Here is a 16,725-nt window from a genome sequence, read left to right as displayed (position 1 = left end):
GGTCCCCCAAGCACAATCAGGAGTAAGCCCTGAGAATTGCCATATTTGATCTCAAAGCTAAATAGTAACAGTAATAATAACAATAAACAGAGTAAATTAAAAAGTCCAAAAAGACTGGGTAATTGACTAAGGTGACATAATTTTTCCAATGGAAGGGTCACTCCTGAACCCATGTGCTTTCAAAGACCATATGTAAAACAACATACATATGCATATACATATGTAAAAACTTGTTTCTGCAGCACACCTTATGAAGTAAACAAATACCAGTGATGCACCTGGTAGAGTTAAAAATCACTCGCCACATATGCTTACTTGAGCCTGTTATTATCTGTCTTTTATTCCACAGGAACTTTTTTGCCTTGTTCTGTAGAATGCAGAACATTTATATGAGAGTGTTTCCTATCTTGCTCCTTATATGGGAGCATGCAGCCACTTTTTAATCAAACACACATCCTAAGTCCTTAGCTTCACATCTTTCAGAAGGCAGGTGTAGGATTCTTTAATATTCCCATTTCAGTTGAATGGCCCCCTGAATTCTCTTAACTTTCAATGATTCAAACATTATGGCAGAAATAGTCCAGGAACCATCTTAGGAATGAAACTAAAGCACTTTGGAGCAGCGGTGAAGAGAAGAGAATGTCAGGGTCTGGCCTTAGCATATGTGAAGTGAGAAGGAAAAGGCAGAATGGTAGGAGAGAGGCTAATACAATGATTTCTACAAGGTGATTTTGACGTTACAACTCAACAGCATCCAGGGAAATCGTTTAAACAGTGTCTGGGTATCAGCATTAAACTTTAGCCTCACACATTCATAAAACACACACCAGCAGAGTCCAGATGTTATACTTTAAAATTGTCATTCTCTGAAGATTCGGGATTTTGATTGCATGACTTGATTTTTTTCCACTCCCAAAATAAAAGTCATAGATATAGTGTCATTATTTTTTTGCAATTGCTCAGAAAGGAGTAGCTTAAGAGAATTATGCTATATATTTTCAACATATATTTAAAGCTAGGTATGGCATTTTCTCTCTGAGGGAAAGAGGTGATTGAAAAACTCTGTTTTACAAAGAATATCTCCTAATACGAATAAACTCACTCTAAGGGGAAGATTATTACCCCAATTCAAGGAAAAATTGTATTTGCATAAAGACACTTTGCTCATGTTTGTAACCTGAGATAATCTTTTTCTGAACACCCATATTTTCAAATTCTGGAATATCATCCATTTCGGTTCTATTTTTTCAAGCTTCCAACTTTGCATTGGTCTGTAGTATTACTTTAAGCTAAATTCCCTTCAATAGATAAATCAGTACAGAGTTCCAGAAAAATACATGGATCTGAGAATTTGTAAAGTTCCTTCTGTTTTTACTCAGCATTCAGTCAGAGCTGGAAAAATGTAGATGGGAGCGGACTCAAGTTCCTTTTAGCTTGGAATGAGAATTAATAGAACAAAAGCAATAACAATGTTTTATAAGCTCCTCAGAGCTATGTGAAATAGTATGTGGTCTATCCTTGAGTTTAGTAAGGTTTTACCCTGCCTGCCACCTCCAAATGATTAGAAAACTAGAATTATACACTCTGATGCTATAATCCCAAACTATATCTTGACAATAATTTCAAACTATCTTAAATTAAATCAAGATAGATAACTCTATAGGACATATATAATGAATATATATATATATATATATATATTTTGGTAGTTTTTGGGTCACACCCGGCAGTGCTCAGGGGTTACTCCTGGCTTCATGCTCAGAAATTGCTCCTGGCAGGCACGGGGGACCATATGGGACGCTGGGATTCGAACCGATGACCTCCTGCATGAAAGGCAAACGCCTTACCTCCATGCTATCTCTCCAGCCCCGAATATATATTTTTTTAAAGACTAAAAGTCCTCACTCCTGCCTGGATATCTGTAAAAAATAACTCCAAATCTGAGCATGTTGACTGCAATTTAAGGATTCTGAAATTTCAGCTGGACCTGGTTTCAGTTGCTTTTGAAGACTCCAAAGGCACCAGCAGTGTTATCGGCTGAACATTTATTAATTGTGACAGGAACACAGATTTATTTCAGTGCTTTAGCTTACTTACTGCTCTTTCACCTTTGTATTCTTGTATTGACAAAGTCAAATGAATATTGATAAGGTGAGCTATTGATTTTTAAATGTACGGCTTGTTCTCAGCCTCATTCAAAGTCACAGACCCAAAGATAGTGGATGTCCGTCCCCGCGCCGGGGAATGTAGATTTACTGTTAGAAAATTGAGAGCTGTTGAAGCAAGAAGGTTTGCCAGCAGAATGCATTTTATAGTCTGAAAAATGTCATCAGTAAAGGTGAAGAAAAGCAGCGAACAAAACAGAAGGGCTATTATTAACACGTTTTGTAAAAGGCAGCCAGCGATGCTGGTGGTTCTGGTCTGTGTTTTTGGTGCAATTCAGTGCTTCTGGAGAAATGAGTGAATGTGGCTTCAGTGGGTCTGTTGAGGTGGACATCTTTTTAATTTCGGGTTCACTTCATGTTCCCACCTTATTGTTCTCTCCTCTTTGATTTAAGTGGCTTGAGAGGGTCTTATTGAGATGTAGACTGCTGACTGGCTATTTTCCTGTTGAAAACAGTGAGAATGTTCATCCAGAGGAATCCCATCTTGTTTCTATAAGTCATCAGTTATGCAGAGAGCTGATAGTTGGGTGTCAGGTTCTCACTCCAGTGGCCATACCAAGAGTTTGCTTGTCTCTAGGCATGAGACAGCTACACAGTTCGCAATGATTCCCTGGCTCTTTTTTCCACATTCCACTATTTCAGTATTATTCAGTATTATTGTGACTGTTAACTGCAGTTCAGACAGGTGAGAAATCATTGTCATGGGTGAAGGTCTTGAACAAGAGGACTCTCAACTAAAAGTTGTCATGAATATAATCAGGAAATGATGAATTCCTTTTCAGCATGTGGGTTGCTTCATATGGCCAAGTGTATATTGTCAGTGGTTATATTTGGGGGGGGGGGCGGCAGGGGGGCAAGGAGAAACCATTCCCAGCAGCGCTCAGGGCTTCCTCCCTACTGGCTCTGTACTCAAGAATCTCACTCCTGGCTGTGCTCTGAGGGATGCTGGGAATTGAACCCAGGTTGGCCGCACGCAAAGCAATCACCCCACCACTGTTTATGAGCTCTCTTGTCCCTAGCAGTTTCATTTTTTATTCTTTTATCTCTGGGTCTATAAGATCACTATAAATTATAGTCATATTTTTTGTATTTTGGGGAGAGGGCCAATGCTTTGCCTGCTTTCCTCTTTCTGAAGCCCCAGCTATGAATATTTTTTTAATCTCTTCCAGGATTTTAAAACATAAAAACGATTGCAGGTGGGAGGAAGTAGCATTCTTCACATTTTAATCACCACAGTTTAGAATACTATGATGTCGCTTGCAACACATTCCCTCCGTAGAGCCTTACTTCCTTCCACCACCTTCCCAATGTCCACTGCTCCCCTATCCTAACCACCTGCTGAAGACCAGTTCTCAGTCTCTATTGCTTTGGGGCATTTGTTATTCCATAAGGAGAATTAATGTCAAAATCAAACTATTTGAACATGAATTAAAAGCCCAGCACCATAAAACCCCTTCATCACCCATGTAGGCACAGACACTGTGAAGGAGGGTGAGTGAGTGAGTGCAGTCGACAGGAAACAGCTGCTGTTCTGAGCAACAGAATCCCCGGGTGTGCTCAATAAATGTGTGGTCACCTCACAGGCAGGAAAGAAGAGAAATGTTCATCAGCAGTAGTCCTCAGCAGGCCCCCATGTCCATTCTACCCACATCCAGTGTTTTCTGTCTTGTGAACCTTGTGAAGCCCAGATACTCCTTTGGGAACTGAGCCAAACCAAGCACCTGGGTGTGTTTGGGTTCCTTACACAACCTGCACCTCTACAACATTCTCACCTCAGAAAAGGGGAGAATGAAAAACAAAATTTTACCACACGAGGAGCTACAGAGATAATATACAGTGGATAGGGTGCTGTCCAGCATGCGATTGACTATAAGACACCCCATATAGTCCCCTGAGCACTGCCATGAATAATCTTTGAGTGCAGACCCAGTTATAAGCCCTGAGCCTTAACTAGGTGTGGCCCAAAAAAGTAAAATGGGGTGGAGTGATAGCACAGTGTGTAGGACATTTGCCTAGGACACAGACAACCAAAGTTAAATCTCCAACATCCCATATCATCCCCTAAATCTGCTAGGAATAATTTCTGAATGCTGAGCCAGGAGTTACTCCTGAGAGCCACCAGGTATAACCCAAAAACCAAACAAACCCATAAAATAACAACCAAAACTTGACCTAAGGACCACTGAGTTGGGGCTCCGAGGAGTAGAGCACATGCTTTGCACATAGTAGACTCAACTTTGGCCCCTGCTACTCTGTGATCCCTGAAGCATATTTGGGAGTGGTTCCAAAACAAATCAACAGAAAAGTTATTCACAAAGCATCAAAATTAAATATTTAAGGAAAGAAAGAAACTTCAGAAACCAACAAGAGCTATAGTTAAGAACCAAATAGAAATCTGAGGTGATTATTTGGGGAGAAAAGTCTTGAAAAATGACAAATTCATCAGTTTTAATCAGTAGATCAGATGTCAGATTTTTAAGTGTAGTTCAGGTAACATGGTTACAATAATATTAAATTTTCAGTATACATTTATTCCACCTTACCATCAGCACATGTGACCAGTCTCCTCAACTGTTACCATCACCCAGTTACCCCTCATCTTCTACTAAGATCTTTATGCCATTTCTAGCCCATTTCTTCATTCCTCTGCCTAGCAATATCAGCCCTTAATCCAAAACCAAGGGTTTAGAATTATTCAGTACTTTTAAATTTCCCCATATGCCACCATTGAGTGAGATTATATGGTATTTACCCATTTTTCTCCAGTTCTATCCAAGTTGCAGTGAACCACAAGATTTTGAGTGGTCCAAAGAAACTTTAAAAGAAGTACAAAGAAATGAAAATATGAAAACATTATTCTGGCTAGAGAAAAGTCATTAAAGAATGCTCCTCAACACAGAGGTGTTTGTAAGAACTTCTAGAAGAAGTGGAGAAAAAGGTCAGGGGGTAATAATTCATTAATATTCAAGAAAATAAGTGACAGTTTTTAGGATTGGAAGAAAATAAATACCCCTATTCAAAAACAAATATCTTTATCAAGAAATACTAAATATAATTTAAGATATACCTAGACAAAATTAAATTTAAATTAAAAAGTTAAATTTCAGAACACCTGAAACAAGGACGACATTAGTACTTAAGTCCAGCCGAGGAGAAATAATGCAGAACATATAGGGAGGGGAATTTTATTGAATCTATTTAAAATGGGTCCAGCTCTAGCAGTCTTACAGCAAACCCAGTTATAAACCCTGAGCATAACCAAGTGGGGCCTAAAAACAACACAGACAGGGGCTGAAGTGATAGCACAGCACATATGGCATTTGCCTAGGGCATGGCCAACCCAGGTTAAATCTCCAACATCCCATATCATTTTCAAAGCCTGCTGGGATAATTTCTGAATGCAGAGCGCTACATCCAAGTGATCACACCCAGGCACCAAATCCAGTTTAACAACGATGAGCCAGACATGACCTGATCACATCCAGGTGACTGGCTTGACTTCTTTCTCAAAGTGTTGCCAACATCCAGGCCCCAAGCTTCCAAGACAGAATACACTGGACAAGGGTGGGACTGGAGACATGTAAATGATCAAAGGCCTATGCTAATTCAGTGATTATCAAAATGGATGAAAAAACAAAATCCAACATATGCTGTTAACAACAGAGACATCAGAACCATGAATTATTGTCATATCCTATTCAAGACAAAGCCGCAGAAGAAACAAAACGAATCCTGGGTACTTTGGAACAGTAGAAACCATTTGGACTTTCTCAGCCAGCTTTTGGGTCCAGAAAATGGGAATTGGTCAGTAGAATGAAATTTCAGTCATCCTGGAAAATGTGTCAGAGGAGAAACTTTAGATGGATTTCAGAGTTCAGTCAAGCCAAGTAGCATGGAACACAGAGGTGCTGAACCCTAATTCTAAGTGGAGCATCCTTCTCACTTCTTGGCTTTGGGTTGGAAGGACTTCAAACCCCAGAAACAGAACAAGCAATGGCCTTTCAAAATGGAAGAGAGATCAGCAGAGGAGGTTCTGGACGCTTTGCCTGCCAACAGACCTGTTCCTGTTATCCATCATCTTCTGCATCATCATTATATTTCAGACAGCTGGTAATAGCTTGCCCTGTGACCCCTTATAACCCATTTGACTTTTGTTTGTTTTGAGGCCACACCTGGGTGGAGCTCAGGGTTTACTCCTCATTGTGGGCTCAGGAGTTACTTCTGGAGAAGCTTAGGGGACTTTATGGGATGTTGGAGATTGAAGCATAGTTAGCAGTGTACAAAGCAAATGCCATCTCCATTGTACTATCTCTCTGCCTTCACCTAATTGACTTTAAGGACTCAGAGCATCATCTCTAGCCTAAAGCCTTGTTCTAAATTCTCATGATCCAGGAGCTTGCCAAGACTTTCTCAGTGTGTTACCAGTTTGAGTCTGAGCTGTCCCAGAATGTGGCCATGTTCATTTCTCTAGGACTGGTTATGTCAGACAGTACCTTTGGGCATGCTCCATGTCTGGCCTGCAGTTGGCAAACCAGAATTGGCCCTTATTGCATTGTACAAATAACACCAATGCACGTTTATTGGAAGTGTGCTTGTTTATTTCTGCAAAGACTTTTTTATTTTGCAAGTATCCGTTGATCATTGTTCCATAAGAAGTGTATTTTTGTATAACCAAAGCATTTGTGAATATAAACACCCCTTCTCTAAATATAGATTATGCTTCTCAGGCAAAGCTTTTTAAAAATCACTTAAAGGGAAAATGATGAGCTACTACTTTTAGATACACTGCTAAATGCCTTGTCTTCCTTCTTAAGCAATGAACTACCTCAGCTGATCTTATTTAACAAAATTCATGAGGGGAAAATGACGATAATACTACAGACAAAATGGGTAACGACCTGAATTTATGTGGCTTTTACTGTATTTATGAGATGAAATACAGGGGAGGCAGAGAGAAACAGTACAGCAGGGAAGGTGCTTACCTCACATATTGCTGCCCCCCCACCCCAGTTTGATCTCTAGCACCTCATATGAACCCTGAGCATAGAGCAGGAGCAAGCCAGCTCTGAGCACCACTGAGCATGACCTAAAATGAAAGAAACAAGGGCCAGAGCCAGCGCACAGCAGTAGGGTTTGTGACCTTGCATGTGGCTATTCGGGTCAAGACAGACTTGAGTTCAATCCCTGACATCACATATGGTTCCCCAAGACTGCCAGGAGCAATTTTTGCACTTCTGGGTGTGGCCCCAAAACCAAAACAAATAATTATTGAAGCTATTTAACATTGAACACCTACTGCTTGCTCAGATCTCAAAACACTGTGTGATGTTAAAATCTTGAGCTCTGGACAGCGGTCAGAAAGCCATTAACCTGACATTGATTCCTGGACAGAGGACAGAATGATGGCTTGTAAGTGAATCAGGCCACTAAAGGAATGGAGAAGGTTGGATAGTGAGAGAGAGAGAGAGAGAGAGAGAACTGCTCTTGTTGCCGAACACAGGACATAGGACGAGGCCATTGCTGAGCACCCCAGTGTGGCCAGCTCTGCATGTCACCTCCCTCCCATTGGCTGTTTATCCAACATCAATACAGCACTTTAGGAGCCAAATTGCTAAACAAGCTGCCAATTAGGCTTGCAGTCAGCTGGATAGATTAGCAGTGAAGAGAGGCCGATACAAGATTTTCATCTCTTGAGCCAATTACGCCAGTGAATTACCATTCACGATACTCTCTTTGGAAGACTGGGGAGGTGTGGAGGGGGAAGGACCCTCTGAGCTCTGATACAGAAGCCATTCAGGGAGGCAGGCTTTGGGAGGTGGGAGCAGGGGTCCATGGAGGGGGCACTAGGCTGTGTGTTTCTAAAATTGCCCAAGCAGGAGCATCTTCTAGAAAAGGACTTAAAGGGTTTAGCACTGCCAGGAGTCGAAGAGAAAGAAATTCTGGTGGTTGCATGCTGTGCTGAGCCAGAGTTGTTTCACTCTTGAGCTTTAATCTCATCAAAGAAGGATGAGACCCACCTCAGGTCCCAGCTGAGAATAATTTTCTTCTTTTTTTTTTTTTGTTTTTGTTTTTGTTTCTTCTCTTTGGGAATAATTTTCAATGGAAAATGAAGTATCTGTTATTTGCTTTAAGATTGTTGCCTAGAAAAACTATTGTTCGGGTGCTAATTTTTCTGTCCCCTTCAGGAATTAGCATCTTTGTGAGGCGATTTCGCATCTGAGATATCAAATGTTGCTCCATTCTCCTTCCTGCCCAAGAGAAAGTCTTATTTCATCTGAATTGAAATTCCATAGAAGGGAAATAAAGCCAGGATTGAAAAAACAAACAAACAAACAAACAAAAAAACAGGGACTCGGGCCAGAGCAGGACCTTGCCTTTTTGTGTCTAACCTGGGTTCAATACCTGGTATCCTTTATATCTCCTGAGCATTTCCGGGGTGATTTTTGAATGCAGAGCCAGGAATAAGCCCTGAGCACTGTTAGGTGTGACTCCCCCCCCCAAAAACTAAAATAAATGAATCTATGAAACAGAGGAAGAAAGGCTATTTGCAGGGATCAGGGGCCCTCTGTGGTGCAGGGGAATTGAAAGCAGGTTGGCCACATGCAAGACAAGTGCCTTAACCATTGTTCCATCTCACCACTACCTAAGTTAATTTTTTATTGAACTTAGTGAGGAAAATGCCAGAGCAGGAAAGATGTCCAGGTCCTCCTTGGTGTCCCCAAAACAAGGAACCCAGCTTGCCCTTGAAAGGCATTTCTGGTAATTGAAGGAATGGAGGCATATCTCCATCAGAGACAAGGGTTTCAGGGTTCTCAACAGACCTGGTCAGGCCCTCACTCAACTACCATGTCAAGTCCCAACTCCCCTTCCCTTTTCCATGCCTCATTGACTAATGGGGTTTCCAAATTTTTCTGCTGGAGTCACTTCTCTGGGCCTTGTCACTAAGAACTTTATGATTCACCCAAGAAACCAAGAGAGGAGAGAAACGTGCTCCCTGTCAGCATCACCTCCTCGCTCCTCTGCAGGCTCGTGAGGATTTGGGTTCAGGCTGTTGGTGCCTGGCCATGCCCAGCTCAGCTCCTCTTCCCAATCCCACCAGCACAGGTCCCTGAGGACCATCCCCCCCTCACTCCCTGGCCAAATGTGGACAGTTGGCTCTCACTCCGTTTTGGTGATCCCCTGACAGCCTGCATTGTCTCACACCTTTTTCTGTGACAAGGAAGGTGAATTTTGTTTTTCAAAACTGAGCAAACAGAACTCTCCACAGGTGCGATCATTAAGCCATAAATACGAAGTGTGATTTTTTTTTCCATCCCAGACCATTTTCTCTCCCTTCCTTTTGCCATATGAACTCCAAAGCTGTGTAAACCAATTCTGCTGCCCATGAGCAAGAAGAGCTGCGTCAAACACAGGTTTTTCTTGGCCTCTGAAACTTATCCCAGGGGTCCACTAACGAGTGTCTTGTGTCTTCTTTTCCTGTTACAGGGTTCGTGGGGGAGAACGCCCCACCGATCCTGGAGAACAACATCGGGAACCGAATGCTCCAGAACATGGGCTGGACACCAGGCTCAGGCCTGGGGCGCGACAGCAAGGGAATAGCCGAGCCTATCCAGGCATTACAGAGGCCCAAGGGGCTGGGGCTGGGCTTTCCTCTCCCCAAAAACACTACTGCCATCACTGCCCCCAGTTCGGGAAAATCCTGCTGAGAAGAAAAGCCAAGAGGAAGCCCTATTCCCAGCTCATTCACACCATTGGCTCAAAGGCAGAGGTGGAGACCATGTTCCAAGCTAAATTCTGTGGTTTTGACTACCTACCCCTTCACTAAGCTGCCTGTGTGCAAGAGATTTTAGCAAAGGGCCAATACCGCTGTCCATGGTGCTAACATGAAAGTCAGAGGAGATGAAAGGGGCCTGCTAAGAATTTGCAGCTGGTAGGGGCCGGAGAGATAGCATGGAGGTAGGGAGTTTGCCTTTCATGCAGGAGGTCATCGGTTCGAATCCCGGCGTCCCATATGGTCCCCCGTGCCTGCCAGGAGCAATTTCTGAGCCTGGAGCCAGGAATAACCCCTGAGCACTGCCGGGTGTAACCAAAAAACCAAAAAAAAAAAAAAAAAAAAAAAAAAAAAGAATTTGCAGCTGGGAGTAAGAGAGATAGAATGGAGGTAGGGCGTTTACCTTGAATGCAGAAGGATGGTGTTTCGAATCCTGGCATCCCATATGGTTCCCCCGAGCCTGCTAGGAGCAATTTCTGAGCGTAGAGCCAGGAGTAACTCCTGAGTGCTGTCAGGGGTTTGCAGCTGGTCAGGAGCAATAGCACAATGGAGAGGGTGTTTGCCTTGTACGTAGCCAGCCTTGGTTTGATCCTTGGCATTCTATAGGTTTCCAGAGATTGCCAGAAGTGATTCCTGAATACAGAGCCATGAGTAACCCCTGAGCACTGCCAAGTATGGCCCAAAAACAAAATAAATTAAAAAAAAGAATTTGCTGCTATTTCTAGTTGTAAATTCTTTTATCCAGTTGTTTTGATCCTCCTGGGTCAGTCATTTCCAGAGCCTAAATCTCCTCTGATCACATATATGTCGGAGGCACCTTCAACCACAAATCCCCACCCCATAAGCAAGGGTGAATATACTCCCCTGGGTTTCTGCAATGGGGCAGGCCAGGGAGAACAGTGCTATTTCCTGTTCTCCCCAACTAAGGGACCCATTTACTGGGGTCCTAAGCAGACCTTTGAGGAGTTGGTCAAGTTCATCTGCCTGGAGTTCTGACTTCCCAATGCCAATTCCCTGGTGGGACGGCATCCCCAAGCCCCACTGAGAATCTGTCCTTGGACACTGTCATAGGACATTTGCAGTGACTCATGTTTCCTGATATTTGGACAGAAATAAACCTCACCGTTGTGACCACCCGCGTGCCCTCAACATTACTTTACTAAGGATTGGATCAATGTTTACCTCGTTCACAGCAGTAAGCGACTTTTTGTTTTGAGAAAAGGGTTTTCTTATTTTTCTTTTCTTTTTCTTTCTTTCTTTTTTTTTTCAAAATTTCCCCCACGACTGAGGTGTAAACCCTGCTAATATAAACTGACTTCTACCTCACTGACCCCATGGTTATTTTTTTTAAATCAACTCAACTGTAGTAAACTGATTGGAAATTTCAACCAGAGGAGTATATTGTGAGAATATAAAATCAATATATCTGGAGACTTAAATGACTTCCTTCTCCCTTGCCCCCAAGAATTCAGATTCCTGGCAGTCTGTCTGTAAAATGAGCAAGAAAATGAATGGTTCCAACTTGCCCTTTTCTGCATCATAGTAGTTACTTTAAAGCCAAGTTAAACACATCGTTACTTTTGTAGGAAACCATGCTCAGTGCTTTCAGAACCACGTGCTTCCTATGGAAAAAGATACTACATCTGTACATCTTAGTATCTGTACTTGTTGATATGAGGTCAGGAAATGGACCAAAGGGCTGAGAGCATGACCCACATGGAGGATTCCCCAGTACAGTTCTCTCAAAATCCTTGAACACCAAGTCAGGTGTAACACAAGACCAAAAAAAATTCACTTGCCATCAAAGACTAATCACCATACTCTGTCCAAAATGGAGCACCAGTTGAATTAAATAGCACAAATGAATCTACCTGCCTAATAAATTTAGGCCTTTATTTCTTATTTCTGAGGAAGGTATTAAGTATTCTCAGATAGCCCTGGCCTCTACACATGAAAATCTCCCAGCCTGTCATCATTCCCCACTAGAGAGGCAGAGGCAGAAGTGTTGCAGCTGACAAATCCATCATATCACCTTGTCACCCCAATATGGGGTTGATAGTCCCTTTCTCTCTTAGTTCTGTGCCATCTAAGTATCTGTGCTTGGGAAAATGGGGACTATTGTGTTTCCTTGCCCTAACAATCTTCTGTTCTAATCAAAATGAGTGGAGCTATTATGGTTTTTTAGCAATTTTCTTGCTTTTTGTTGTTTTTGAAAAAAAAATCAAGTCCCCCAGAGTTTTGTAAATGGGGAGGGAAGAAGTTTGGATGTCACAACTCTCAGGTGTTCCCTGAAAGTTAAGTTCTCCCAATGTCATAACTGTAGACGAACACCTGTTCTGGTACCACTCCATGGTGGGCAGCTATAACCAAGGTGACAGACTGGGTCTTTTTTAAGTTTTTACCCCATTTAGAAAGGCACCAGGACATGGGCAGGTGTTTGAAGTCAGCACTGTGCTGAGGGAGAACATCTGTCTTTAGGCTTCCCTGGCCTTGCTGGCCACATGAGGACTTGGGCATCCAGAATTCTCTCCTTTCCCCAGTGCTGGCAGTAAGACACATTGCGAGGGCCCTCTTCACTACCAGATGAGCTACCCCATTTTATGATTCTTTTTCAACAGGATTTATACTAAGAAATGGGCCCCTTTCAAAGGAACATGTTCAAGCATTGACTTCCAAGTGAGGAAAAGTTGGAGGGAATGGTCCAAGACTAGGCAAACATCATCATGCTAAAACTGAGTTCTTGATCTGTTTGAGAGCTGGTGGTTTGATTGGCTGTTTGGTTTCTAAGACTGAATAAGCTAACATGTTCCCATTGAAGAGAGGCCTCCTGGGAGCACTGATGGGTAATGTCAGAGGCCAATTCAGAGCATGTGGCCTGAAATTGGGTCTTGGTTCCTGCCTCCTACATCCCTGTGTTTGGAGCCTGGCAGAGAGGAAGAGTATGATGCATCCCAAGGTGGTCCTGAATTCTGTTTCTAGGGCTTTCTAGAGGAGTCTCCATCAGAGTACCTGTTTTTTAAGTGCTCAATTACTTCCAACGGGGCAGTAGGAATTATTCTTTGATACTGCCAACACCAAAATAGTTCATCATCATCATGATTTTGGCTCCTTTCAGGAACAGGCCTCCCTCTAACTTCTGTAGCTCTTGGGAGCCTAGAAAACCTTTTGTGTGTGTTGGTTTTTGTTTGTTTGTTTGTTTGTTTGTATTTTGTTATTTTGTTCACATCCAGTGGTGCTCAAAGCTTACTTCTGGCTTTGCAACCAGGGGTCACTCCTGGAACTGCTTGATGAACTATATGGGATGCCAGGGATCTACCTAGGTTGGTTGTGTACGAGGCAAGAACCATTCCTGCTCTGCTATTGTGCTAGCCGCCAGAGTATTTTTTTTTTTAATTTTTGGAAAGCACTGTGCTGCATAGAATTGAAACTTGTGAATTGAGGCAGGAGCAGTGGTGCAGTGGTAGGGTATTTGCCTTGCACGCAGCTGACATAGGACGAACCATGATTCAATCCCCTGGCATCCCATATGGTCCCCCAAGCCAGGAGCAATTTCTGAGTGCATATTCAGGAGTAACCCCTAAGAGTCACCGGGTGTGGCCCAAAAACAAAAACAAAAGAAAATTGTGAAGCCAGAAGATAGAACCTTTCTACCCTACCTCCAGGCTCTCACAGTGCTCCTCACCAGCTGGCCAGAAGAAATGAGTGTCAACTCTTGTACTTGAACTTTTGGGGGAGGGAAGTTTCCAGATGTGGACTTTTTAAACCAAAGGTATCCTTTAAGACAGTAAGTCTTTAAGACAGGAAGTCCAGGACTAGAGAGGTAGTACAAGGCTTAACGCCCATGTCTTGCCTGCAGCAGAGCCAGTTCTATCCCCCTGCTCTTGACTGCTAGGAGTAATTCTAGCATAGAGGCAGAAGTAGTCAGAGGACTACCAGGCATGGCCTTCAACAATTCCCCAACCTCCTCCGAAAAGGAGGCCCAGCAACTGAAGTGTTATCAAATTTATTTTTACCAGATCAATGCCTAGAGAACCCAAAGACTCCAAAGAAATTCCTAATTTGGAATGTCTAAGTCCTCTCTCCTTAAAAAGGTGGGCAAATTTTACTTTGCTCTCTCTAAAAGCCACTCCTCTGTTCTTTGTTACCAGTGCTTCCAAAGGATCAGTTTTTGCTAAAAAAATAAAATAAAATAAAATTGTAGGGGAACCATAAGATTCTCTTACCATCTCGAGATCCTCATCTCTTAGCAATGGTTAATAGAAATCACACCTGTTTCTGTTTATCTCTAACCAGACTGTAATCGAATCACTTTCTTCCTTCTTGCCACTATCCTTCCTTCCTTCTCTTGGCTTCTTTCCTTCTTTTTTTTTTCTGGCTCAAATGCAATATTTAAAGCTTTGGTCTCTTCATATTTATTTACTATGGTTTTTAAAGTTATTTGATATCAATTTAATAGACTATTACTACCTAGCATTTACTAATTGAGCTCAATCTATTATATCAACTTTTATCATCTAAGTAAGCTGAGAGAGTTAAAAAATGGGCACACAGTATACAGAGTAGTATATTTCCAGAGGGTGTGTGTATGCAGTATGTACCAAAGCTACAAAGTATTGCATTTCAGTTCTGGGTTGATTTTCATACCGTAAACATATTCTTGTAATCAATTGAACTATTGCTTCTCTTCAGATACTTTCATCTTCAGTTTATATTTAATGAAAATGAAAAAGTGCTGTTAAGAAGCTTTGTAAAAGCATTTATTCCTGTATTTTGTCTTTCTAAAGAAATGCGATATATATTGATACTATAAAATGAATCTGTTTAACAAAGACTTTTAGATTTCTTTTCAGTTTTTCCTTCTGGCAGAAAGCTCTATTAATAGTGCCACCAAGAGTAAAAGAACAAAACACAATGTTTAAGTATGTTATTTATAAGCAATCCTGAGTTTTGTGCTTTGAATGTTTTCCTCTTGCCATAAAAGAATAATAAAAAGTCAAAGTGCTTTAAAATGATTCCTGTTGACAATCTAACAGTGATGCTAAATTTATTACTAGCCTTAAAGTCCTGAAAATGTCCAAATTGTTTTTTGTAAATTGAGAGAAAAAAGATGGTAAACTTATTTGTACCACTCTGACACATTTTTCCTGTTTCATTTTATCTCACGACAGTCTGAAGCTCACAGGTTTAAGGTCTTTTTTTTTTCTGCTCCAAGATTCTATGATTGTAGCTTGGCAAATGCAAGCTCTCTTCGGCCTCCTGAAGTACCAATCTGAATCATTTATGTATCATTCACTCTGGAAAACTCTACCTTGATCCTAAGCATACTTCATTATTGGAAATACTTTGGAATAGACCTTCAAGTGTTGGAATCTGTTTGCTGAAAGAAGCATTGTCATTTACATTTCTAAAATTTTAACTCATCTCCCAAAATGTTAAGTAATGTTAGAGTGTTTTTTTATCCTTTTTATTCTATGGATATTAAATACTCATTTATTTAATAGGCCTACAGTAATATATACTGAACTGACAAGTAGACCATGAACGCTCCTTCTGCTGGTCTCCAACTAAGCAAAGACTCATTACTTTACACACCTGACATTTTAAGTAGATCCAGATTTGTCTCCAGCGAGTCAATGCCATTAGCTGCCAGAAGTATGATCTACTATCACCACTTTTAGTTTTATCTGTACATTAGAGTTGTCTTCTGTCTTTGAATTGTTAGACAGCTTAAATCATTCCCAGGTTCTCAGACCTCCCTCCTGTTGCATTATCAGAGTGTTCTGTTTACTCCTTAATGCTTGAATGAAGTGAGTAACAATTCAAGACTATTTCTTTCTCTCTCTTTCTCTCGCTCTCTCATACACACACACACACACACACGCACACACACACACTAGCATTTTAAGTGTATGATACTTGATTTTTCAGCTAGAGTTACCTAGCTTGTTACTCTGAGTAAGAAGAGTACCTTCCTCAAACAATGATATATCTGTTTTATTCTTGCTGTGAAGTATAAGAAATATGTATTTCACAGTGGATAGATAGTACAATAATTAAGGCATTTTCCTTGCAGGCAATTAATTCTTGTTCAATCTTCAGCACTGCATACAATCCCAAAACCCCTAGGAGTGAACCCAAAATAGAGCCTTACCATCTCTAGATATGACCCACTCACCCTTCCCCCAAATATATTATTTATTCCAGAAGGCCACATTTATTAGTAAAAGTGAGGAAAAAGTTAGGTAAACATAAACAATATATGCTGGCCCAAGCCCACCAATTCACTCCCTTCTTGAGGCAAATGTCTTCAAATTCAGTCCAAAAATCATCCCCATGATATGAGTTCAGAGAATGAGAGGGAGGGTTGGAATTCAGATTCTGTGAGATGCAGCTGTGATTCCTCAGATCTTAACTCCTGGCCCCAGTTTATCATGGAAACCTTCTAATAGTTTGCAAGTTCAACCTATGAAATTGGCAAGACACTTTTAAATCAACATGAAGCCCTGTGAGAACAGAACAAGTGGGAGTCATAACATCAAACTATATTGTCCCCCTGATGCCAAGGTTGCCTATGAGATCTGTGTTTGTGAGAATTGGGGGGCGGTGGGCTCTTTGGATGCACTCAACCATAGGAGACATCCCTTTAGATCCCATCCCCTGAGTCGTTGCCGTTTTCTGGACAGCCTCTCCCAGCAAGCTTGCTCCCCTGGACAAGGGAGCTGCCTGGCCACCCAGGCTTTGTACTTCTCCACTCAGTCCCTTCACAAATCCTCAGGGACAAGCCAGCAC

General features: G+C 41.7%; 1 protein-coding gene and 1 long non-coding RNA gene across 2 annotated transcripts in view; both read left to right on the top strand.

Moving 5' to 3' along the window:
- The window catches only part of GPATCH2 (G-patch domain containing 2), a 134,049-nt gene extending 123,959 nt beyond the window's left edge, over nt 1-10,090 (top strand). Inside the window, exon 10 of the mRNA XM_049769515.1 lies at nt 9,651-10,090. Within this exon, the coding sequence (XP_049625472.1) occupies nt 9,651-9,871 (221 nt within the window). The 3' untranslated portion in view covers nt 9,872-10,090. The remainder of the gene's footprint in view (nt 1-9,650) is intronic.
- LOC126003365 (uncharacterized) overlaps nt 1-16,725 on the top strand; it is a 1,166,220-nt gene that overhangs the window by 173,646 nt on the left and 975,849 nt on the right. The window lies entirely within an intron of this gene.

This window comes from Suncus etruscus, chromosome 3 (genome assembly GCF_024139225.1).
Source record: "Suncus etruscus isolate mSunEtr1 chromosome 3, mSunEtr1.pri.cur, whole genome shotgun sequence".
NCBI classification, from domain to species: Eukaryota; Metazoa; Chordata; class Mammalia; order Eulipotyphla; family Soricidae; genus Suncus; species Suncus etruscus.
Note: the sequence above shows the minus strand (reverse complement) of the source record. Positions and strands in the feature narration are given on the sequence as shown.